The 10481-nt window shown below is 37.2% G+C and overlaps 1 protein-coding gene across 2 annotated transcripts; it reads right to left on the bottom strand.

The window, feature by feature from the left end:
* Positions 1–1043: 1043 nt before the first annotated feature.
* Positions 1044–8585, bottom strand: LOC116248022 (hydroxyproline O-arabinosyltransferase NOD3-like). Of its 2 annotated transcripts, none has more exons than XM_031620579.2 (9): positions 8435–8585; positions 7262–7934; positions 7018–7085; positions 6711–6912; positions 6406–6503; positions 6216–6285; positions 6038–6109; positions 5748–5861; positions 1044–1654 (listed from the first exon to the last, which is right to left on the bottom strand). In XM_031620579.2, exons 2-9 carry the CDS (start codon positions 7691–7693, stop codon positions 1589–1591), a joined length of 1122 nt encoding a protein of 373 aa, XP_031476439.1. In that variant the 5' UTR covers positions 7694–7934; positions 8435–8585; the 3' UTR covers positions 1044–1588. The 2 variants fall into 2 exon arrangements, with proteins under 2 accessions (XP_031476439.1, XP_031476440.1); XM_031620580.2 differs by lacking the exon at positions 8435–8585 and adding an exon at positions 8204–8424.
* Positions 8586–10481: the final 1896 nt, after the last annotated feature.

The following is a 10481-nucleotide window of genomic DNA, read 5'->3' as shown; positions in this document are numbered from 1 at the left end:
ATAGCTGCTCCACCGTAATGTCAGAGATGTCTACTAACAATCACGCTCTATCAAGCCAATGTTTGTTAAAAGCGACGAAGCTAAGCACAGTTCTAAGCCTGGGAAACGAGGCGAAGTGTTAAGCTTCACGATGAAAACTTGGAACCATTCAAAAGTTTTGTAGATCACTTTTTGCAATTATTTTTTAAGAAAACGATGTGCCATTGACATCTTTTTATTATAACACTGTTTCTAGCAAATACAGAAAACGATGGGGCAGATCTGAAATGACTTATAAAATTTAATCCAACCCTTTGACTAACTGCATCACCCGCTTTACCTTTGTTTTTTCTTTTCTTTTACTTCGTCTTTTCTCTCTCGTCTTTCCCTGTCCCTCTTTGAGTTCCCTCTCAGACAGAAAGTGCCATGGCTGCCTCCGGCAGGCCTGTGGTCACCCGCGCACGACTGCGGCGAGGCACCCAACAAGCAGTGTAGGATTTTTTTTATTTATTTTTCTTATCCATTAAATTCTTTGTTATTTCCAACATTTTTCAAAATTTTCCAGTGATAGATCTCGGGGATAGTTTTATGTGGGGGAGTCCACGATACAACCCATTTGTTGATTTTTTGTTCTTTTCCGGTAGAGGGTGCTTAGTTGGATCCATGTTTTAGAGCCAACTTTGATCTCAGCTTTTGTCCCCAATCTCTCCTTTCTCTTTATCTCTTTCTTTGGGCAAGAGCTGCTGAACTACGACAATTTTTCTATAGGTCAAGTTAGCCAAATTAAGTTGAAGGAAAGGGCGTTGGATTCCAAGGGCCTCTCTCTCTATCTCTGTTTTATTTTTCTATTCTCTCTTGTGTTGTATGGGGACATTCTTGGGTCGCCCAACAACTTGTTGGTGGGTGGTTTTTTGCAATGTTGAGTAAATCATTTCTCTCTCTCTCTCTCTCTCTCTATGAAGAATTTATGACCTCACTTGCCGGATCAACTCACTGGCCCCTGACCAGTAACCAGCCGTCTGAATCAACTTCCATTGATGCAGGTGAAAAAATTCAGGAAAAAGTTGCCAAAAATTGCAAATTATAAAAGATACTCTCTTGTGAAGAGAACAACATAGGAAAAGGTCACACATCACTACTTTCAATACAAACAAACCGACGCCTGAAAGTACAAAAGTTTTTAAGAAAGAACCACCACCAATGGCTCAAAAGAGTGGATGTCACTATGCAACTTTGGCAGAGCTCGAGAGAGAAACAAGGCATCCTGTCTAAAGCTTCTTATTTGTTAAAATATGTTTAAACAGGAAACTACTTTTGTACACAACCAAGATGATCTGAATTGCATCGGACGGTCTCCAGGGTTGATTAACGAGAAAGTTTAGTCATGAAATATTTCTCAACCTTCTCTGTCGTATCAAAGCCGAAACTTTTATATTTTCATTTCCATCTTGCACGATTGCAACAAGACATCTATCTAGCTTGTACAGTTGGAGACCTCTATTGGTGAAAAATTCTGCAAAAATGAACCATGTTTCCCGTACTTCTTCAGCAATCATTTGTCTTTGTCCCAATCACCGATATTGGCTGCAGCCTCGTTCACCATCAGCAATCATTTGTCTTTCTCCCAATCAGCTATATTCGCTGTAGCCTCATTCACCATCTTCACCAGTGTCACCTACACGTTATTTTGCAAGAAGAGACAAATATTTAAATAACAAAAGACTGCAACTGCAGCCTATCAAAGAAAATACAAACTAAGTTTATGCACTCATTGATCTGTGAAAAAGTTAATAATCCATTCAAAGGCACACTGGTTTCAAGAGAACCATGCGGCCTAAATAACTTGAAATAAGAAACAGCATGTGTACAAAAAATATTCTTTAAAAGTATAGCGTGAAATTTGATATATATAACCTTCAAAGTAAACATCAACTAACCGAAGTTAAGAATAATCAGATTGCAGACCAGATCTAGCTTTTGTTTCATTTATGTTCATTGGATAGATCTTTTTTATATAATTATATTTTTCCAACTTCATATCTTCAAGATTACATATATTTTTCAACATTTCCAGAGATTATCAACAGAAAAGGGATGATTGAGAAATCACTGAGAACATATTGGTAGCTACGTTTTGCAGTTGGTTTTCAGTAATATGCAATACACACTGAGAAGACAGAGATTCCTTAGACCTATTATATGAATTAGATATAAATAGCAGTACAGCACCTGTTGCAAAGCTATTGTCAATACACCCACAGCATCAGCAAGAAATTTTGAAACAAATAACAATTTTTGTGAAACTAAAGACTTGCTTGAATAGATTAAAAACTTATGAAGCACATGGAAGACCATAAAATGACAGAATGATGATCAACATCATCTTTGAATAGAATCAATGAGTATGTACCCAAACGAGCTGACCACTAGCTTGGCAACGACTCTGATTACCAGGGTTAAGTAAATATAGTTAACTGAATGCATAATCCCAAAATAGCTATAAATTGGAAAATTTAGTTTCTCAAAGTCACAAACTTGAGGTACCATCACTAACAGCAGACTAAAATAGAAAAGCAGTTACAATTAACTTGTGAAACATATGCACAATCAAAGCTTTCTACTAATTTTTTTCAAAAGAAAGTTAATAAAGTTTGAAGAGGAAAATTTAACAATAAGGGCAGAATGGACAAGTGCAATTGCAGTGACAGAAAACGATAATCAAGAAAGTCCCCTGATAGAAACAATCAATTTGAAAGTTGTTCGTATACCCAAACGAGTTCACTACTTGCTTGTAATTGACTCTGATTACCACCAATTAGTAAAATACTACAAAGACTAGAAACTTGTTAAATAAAACTCATCGACCTTTCATAATTTTAAAATGGTGCATTCCATTAGAATGCTGCTGCAAAAGGAACAAAGAATCATATCCCTAGACTTATGCTACATAGTTAAACAAGCACCACATAGCTGTTAAGCATGTTTTCATCAACAATGTCTCCGAGTTGACTGAAATACCATGAATTTAACTACCCATTTTCCATTAAATGTAGAATCATAGATTCTCATTCATGAATTGCTTAGAATCAATTAAACCATTTTTCCATCTGGATAACTGAAACTTTTATAAATTTCAGCTAACTAGGACCAAATATCATAGTCAACTGCTTCCCAACATCAAATTAACCACAAAAGTTATGATTGAATTACAACCTCCCAGGATTTGAAGATGCAAAACGAAATAAGGCCCATCAGTATAAAGAGAGTATAAAATGAAATCTAAAGAACAGCTAAGGTTTAACCTCTTCATATGAAATGTGAGAAAAAACTCATGTTCATGAAATGGCGAACTACAGTTCCATTTATTCAATTGCTTAGAAGTTAGAACCAATAGAAGAATTACACACATTTGAATACCTGAATTTGCTGTAAATTTCACCTAACAGAATCAGACAGCACTGCCTATACTGCTGGCCAACACTAGCTACTACCATAAAAGTCATTACTTAATCTGAGCTTTCCAGCTTCCGAAGATGCCCATGCAAAGTAAGACCACGTTTAAAGAAAGAAAAGGTCTAAAGAACGGCTAAAATTTAACCTCTTTATATGATATATGAAAACTGCTACACAAAGAATCTCTGCGACTGAGAAAAGGAAAATAAGTTTGTTTATTTGCAAGTTTGGAAAATAAGTACTGGCAACTATCTGCTAGACCTGTCCAGTGTTTCTAAAGGATCACTTTTGATCCATTACATATTTTTATAATTTAACAACATAAAATGCCTGCACTTACGGTGAACATACCAGACCACAAGGTAAAGGAAGATTGCTAAACATATGATAGGTAATTTACAACATACACACACAGACACCATGTATGCATGCACAGTTGCACACACACCACAAATGCACATGCGCACACACGCCACACCTACATACACGGAGAAGATAAGGCACGTGAATTTGTTGTACGAATGCACATGCAGGTTCCTATCCCTGCTTATGTGCATGTACACGCATGCACACATGTATATATATTTAGAAGATACCCTTTAAGCTTGAACTTACAAACCTGCATTATAGCTTAAACTCATATTGGAATAATGCTTTAATAAAACTAACCATAAGGTGTAACATTTCCACAAAACAAAGCAAAGATCCAGGAGTCAAGTATCTAGAATGTGAAGATTATATTCTTTTACAAGGATCTTAAAAATAAACAGTTTTGAGCTTTCTGGCTTATCAAACCTGATCAACATACACAGACCCATGGTAATAAATATCAGCCTTTCCTCAATAATTCCATCTCTAACCTCATGTTTTTAGCGGTTGATATAATGCCAAAATGTGAGACACTTTTCACAAAATTAATGATTATTAGATACCATGTTTTTGTCACAATATTATTCAGATGTATGTAATCCTTTTTGGGTTTTTGTGTTTTTTTTCATCTCGTATGCACAAACCATTTTCATGGGATTTCCACCAGAGGAGTACAAACTTTTAAATATTGGGATATTCTTTTCTTGAAGATTTTATATGCTACTGAAAAAAAAGGTAATTTGAGACAATCTGTAGGAGATATCGCAATGTCACCTATCAGCTAATCCAATTTAGAGATCCTTGAACATCAAGCAAATATACCCAAACTTGCTTTTGTACATAAGCATGACCGGATCTTGAAACACTGCCATAGTTATCCTTTGCATATTTCTACTCTACCTCATCTGTTAAGTTTGTGGAAAATTTTCCTTTCATTATTTCCTTCAAGCTTTTTTGTGCCATATGTTGCAAACAATATTCATTCCCTTGCTAGCAAAATAAATATATGTGAAAGTAAAATAGAAAAAAACATGGTTCAGTTGTTTCAAGTGACATTTTTTATTAGGCTTTCAGATTATGTCTCATAAGTCTTCAAGCTTATTTTTTGTGCCATGTGTTGCAAACAAAATCCATCTGGTTGTTATCAGAAGAAATATATAAGAATGATAAATAGAAATAGATATGTTTCAATTGTTCCAAGTTTTCATTATGCCTACATTATATTCTACTAATTCTGGTATAGACCTATGAAGTGTAAAAACTAAAAACAATCCATTCAGCAAATTTACAACTCTTATGACTAATTTCTCATGACTGCAACAGAAACCAGCTTGTTTGTGGATCACATAAAGTACACATCTAGATTATCATGCAGCAGAATGCATTTATTGAATAAAGATCTCAGTGTCAACACTACCAAACTCCAGTCACAAGTAAGACCAATAGCTGCCATAAGACATTTCAAAAACAAAAGCAGTTTAAAAATAATCCCAGCAAAATGGGGCACTTGCAAGAAAAGAATTGGGAATCACAGGACAGAATGTCAAGCTACATGATCAGTTCACCTAGTAATATTTACTACACAGCAGAGTAAACTAACTTTCCAAGTAACACGAACTCTTCAAGAAATTGATATCTGCAGGTCGATACGACTCAGATATGGGATCTTACAAGAGACAATTTGCTTTCTTTTTTGTTGAATTATTGATAGAAAGACATAATGTTAATTTGTTAATTTTGTTGTTTGTGTGTGTGTGTGTGTGTGTGTATATATATATATATATATATATATACATACATACATATATATGATGCACTTAATTCAAGATTTGAATGTGAAAGTAACTCATTCTCAAACCATTTCATTTTTCAAATCATCTTATTTAATTAAATTCTAAAAAAGATAAGGTTGCTCATTTCTGAAGAAAAGAAAGTCTATGACATACCACACTTTCAGGAACACCAGGAGGAGGCAAGGATAAATTTTTCGGTGGAGGACCACGAAGATATGATCTTTTGTCAAAACGCCATTCTCCAATTTTTCCATATGTCAGCTCCCCCTGAATAAGAAAAAACTCAAATTTCACTATTTAACATAACTGAACTGAGAGCATGAAGAACATGGCATACTTCCAAATTGCAAGTATAAGATCATGCCTTGGCAATGTGAAACACCAGCACACAAATAAGACATTCAAATTTCCAAACAGAAAATAGAAAAATACATTGTTATTACCTTCATATTATAGTCACAACCATAAGTATAGTGTATAATAAATTTTTTTCCGATCTCCAAATCCCAAGGTGGCTGAACAAATGAATTGAAAACTATGCATAAGTGTTCCTTCCAGAGCAAATAAGAAAAAAAAAATCATTCACAATAATTTTAAAAAATGAATAATAAACAAAAGTACCTGTATCATGAAATCTTTCCGAAGAATATGTGTCACACCATTCAAACCAGATGCAACAGCATAAGCATACCTACAATTTTAACAAGCAGCATCAGAGAAATTGTGAAAATATATGATGAACTGCACACAGAGTCGAGATCATTGCATAGTGATGAGAGTTCATCAAAAAGAGGAAAAAATATTTCCATACATTTCTAGAACCCATCCAAAAGCTTTATCGGTCTCTTCATCCTCCTTCATCCTTAGTGAAATATTCATCCAAGTAGGAGCAATCTTTTCCAATTGAGACTGAAAAGTAAAGCCACCTAACTTAGCACCTTCAACAAAACATTTCATAATTTGAGGTAGCAAAAAAAAGGTTTAAGTAAATGTCAAGATGGACAGAATTCCAGAATCGCTGACAAATATAGCAACAATGTCAACAACATGGAGAAACCATCAGGGAGATAATTTGAAAAGCAATCTTTCATGGTAGTGGTCAGAAAGAAAACTCACCTTTTTAATGATTACAGGAGAATTTCCAATAGGATCTATATCTGTTATAGGTCCCTTTTCTTCCGGGTAAAACTTCCGAATAAGCTTCTCATTCTCATTCGGCTTGATGTAGAAAAAAGGAAATGCCGCAGGATATTCTCCTCTTGCTAAGTTGGGCAGCGGATTAACAAATATATGATCAGGCTCTGCCATCATTATATAGCTGCATTTTGCATAATTCAAGTCAAGAACTCAAAAAATTTCAGTCGCTATGAAGTAGCAGCAAAAAAAACATCAAGAGTTGGGGACAGATTATATAAGCTCTTACTCTTCCTCAATAGTTGCCTTCTGTAGCCATTGGACAAATGCCCATGGTCGATTTAACACCACATAGCCCTACAAAAACACAATGTCATTTCAAGCAACAACTGGTCACGGTTTAAGTGAAAAACTGCAGAATTCCACATTTGGTGCCAATCAACCAAACTACAGCCACACACATAAAAATACAGTCCGTGAACACATGCGTGAATTTGATAAACTTGAAAAGGATATGTTCACCAATTTCTTACCCTGTCCTGACCTGGTGGAAGAGGATCAACTATAAAAGTTGGGATCTCGTCCATCAGATCATCCTTGCTCCCTGAATGCAGAACTCGAGTAAATCCACCCATCTCTGATCCAGGTCCATCCTTCATCTTCTTATACCAATAATACATTATCCTACATTGCCATTGGCTGTACGGTGCATCAGTGGCTGTAAGCGCCACATGAAACAAAGCCTTCGCACCCTCATGTTTCTTCAACGAATCTGGCATCTCAGTGATAGCATCGATGAACATTGAAGACCGGCCGCCAGCCACAGTATGCAAGCCTTTATCCGTTCCTTTTCTTCGGTGGTGAATGACCATGGCGATCATGTTATAAGACGCAAAGAAGAACCCCAACACCACCACCACCAGCAGAAACATCGAAACGCGCCCAATGCCTCGATTAACAACCATTCTGGAACTCTTCAACTCAATCACTTCACAATTATGATACTCGGGACTTAACCATTCTTGGCATTGAGGGAATCAAATTCCCCATCAGGTACGCACAAACTTCCAAAGATCCCTACCGATTGCATGGACAAATCATCCAACGAACGGCTGAAACAACGGTTTCCCTCCCATTCCTTAACAGATACAGCATCCCCCTCACGGAATCGATCAAACTATGGGGAAGATTGGCACCAAGAAATTCCTGACATAGAAAAAATCAAAAGAAGGAAAAAGGAGAACTTGTTACTTCATGCAACCAAATTCATGAATATGGTTGCCAACGGATTAAAACCGGTCGAACAAACAACTGCTTCACAACTGAAACCACTAGATCCTAGATAGCAAACTCGCGATTCAAATCGGTCAAGAAAGAAAAACAAAAGTACACCAATGAAACAGGAATCCCCGGCATTTAATTCGACCACGTAGAAAGAAATTTTAAAAAGCAACAAAGCCAAACAAAATTCCGACCAGAGATTTCCTAGATCAAGTTCGACCAGGTTTCAGCTCGAATTGCAACGACAAAGAAATCCAACGGAAATGAAACTCTTGGGATTCAATGGACCCCTACAGAACAGAACCAACAAAATCAACAATATAATTCACAAATTCAAGAAGTGAATAACGCATTGTTCACAACAAATTAAAGGGAAGCAGAAGGAGAGGTTAAAAGGAGAGTGCCCTGCTCGAGAGGGAAACCACCTCAGAGAGCAAGAGAGAGGAGGGAGGTAGACGTCAACGCCAGAGTAAAGAAAAAACATCTCGTGAGTTCAAATAAATTCCCTAAATTCAAGGACGTCTTCCAAACGGGACCGGAGCTTCACGTCAAAATTTCTGACTCAGTCCTTCCATTTCCACATATTTCGGAACGACGCTGAAAAGTTTCACATAAACCGTCAAAGCAAAAAAGCATGCCCCTAGGGCGTCAGATTCAGAGCCGACCGGAAGTATCCAGCACTGTTGATATGAAAATGAAGTCGGGGTTAGGCGCCTAACTTTATCGGTATATATAAAGAAAAATAAATGACCCTTATGTACATTTTAGTCTCAGAAGACGGCTAAACCGGTGGCCGCAATTTTCCGTGTGAGACCCCAAAAGCTTTCATCTTTTCAGCATTATCTAAAACTTATTTTGAAGGGGCTTGGCATACGGAATTGCGCATGAAATTGAGATGAGTGAGCAGGCCATTAGTTTTGTCACTGATGCGCAAGTTGAAGCACATAACAAATAACACTCCAAAGCGTGTGCCAGTTATGGATTCGTTAGGATTTTGATTTCGGTTCCCTTATTTTTTCTCTGGTTACTTATGCATGCAAAATTGATAATTGATAGTGATTGTGCTCCTTGGAGGCACCTGTTGCAGTAGATCCTCCTCCAGTCGATGGAGGGACTCATGTTAAGATGGTGAAACGTAAACAGAAACTGGTTGGTCTCACAATACTGGAACCAACCAGAGGGAGAATTTGTTTTTGGTTCTTACGCAATGAAGGTCAAGAAGAGCATCAGCCTGATCTTGAGGCATGATCAACCAGTTCATTTGGTGGGAAAGGAGGTGGAGTAGAATCAATGGCGGATGACAGAGGTGATGGTCAGTGGTGTGAGAACAGGTCTGATCTTCATAAGCCTCTTGAAGAAGAAGAAGTTTTCTGGAAGCAGAGGTCCCGTGCACAATGTCTCCAGGCTAGGGGATCGGAATAATGGATTTTTCCGCTCCATGGTGAAAGGGTTGTCTAAAAGAAAAATATTACTTAAAATCAAGCCTTGTGAGCATAAACCAATCTTTTTTGAGTGATTAGTCAAACCCCAGTCACTTGAACTGTCAATTTCTTTTCCTTTCATGTTCGTATTTATAATATTCATAACAAACTGAACTTTGTCAAACGACACATTTTTTGCGTTAAGTTTTTAGTTGAAGTCCCAACCGGTAGATGGCCTGCTGAGAAACTTCTCAACTTTCCCTGAAACTTTTAATAGCTCAAAAACAAGGAATTAAGAATAAAATACATAACAATTCAGATGTAAGAAGAGGCTTGGGATTAGTGCCACAAAATGGTGTGAAGGTCAAACATACTTCGACCGTTTTCTTAGTTTTTGTTTTTCACCAATTATGAGATGGGTTGGAACTACTTGATTTTGATGATTCATGACAGCATTAGACCAATGATTGGATTATATTCGACACTTTGTATGAGATTTAAGACACCAGAACGTCACCTTTTTTCATTACACATCATTTTAAGTAAACTTAAGGCTGGGCATTGGGTTACCCCGAGCCTACCCAAGCCCAACAACATCAGAAAAGGTCAGCCCAGCTGATCCTAGACGGCAGCCTCGGTCCAGCTCATTCCACTTATCAGATTGGATGAGGCCGGTAAAGCTCAAGCATGGTGTCGACCTGATCGTTAAAAAAGGCCTATGCGATGCTGGGGACAAAACATTAGGTGTGTAAGCTTGGGCATCCGGCCAGGCCGCCGGTGGATACCTGGTACCTGACCTGACTAGGGCCCAAGCCCAGGCCCAAAAAGGGCACATCGGACTGGCCCAGGTGGGCCCGATAATTTTTTAATATTTATTTTATTAATTTTTATATATAATTATAATATTTATTATAATTAATTATATTTATATATTTAAAATATTTTTTTTAATTTAATCGGATTGGGATTAGGCTCAAGTTTTAATTGTTGGACTAGACCCAGGTTTCAAGTGTCGGGCCGGCCCGAGCCCAACTCCTTATTGGGCCGGGCC

Source organism: Nymphaea colorata, chromosome 2, assembly GCF_008831285.2.
Source record: "Nymphaea colorata isolate Beijing-Zhang1983 chromosome 2, ASM883128v2, whole genome shotgun sequence".
Taxonomy (NCBI): Eukaryota; Viridiplantae; Streptophyta; class Magnoliopsida; order Nymphaeales; family Nymphaeaceae; genus Nymphaea; species Nymphaea colorata.
The sequence above is the reverse complement of the archived record's forward strand: the minus strand, read 5'-3'. Positions and strand labels throughout refer to the sequence as shown.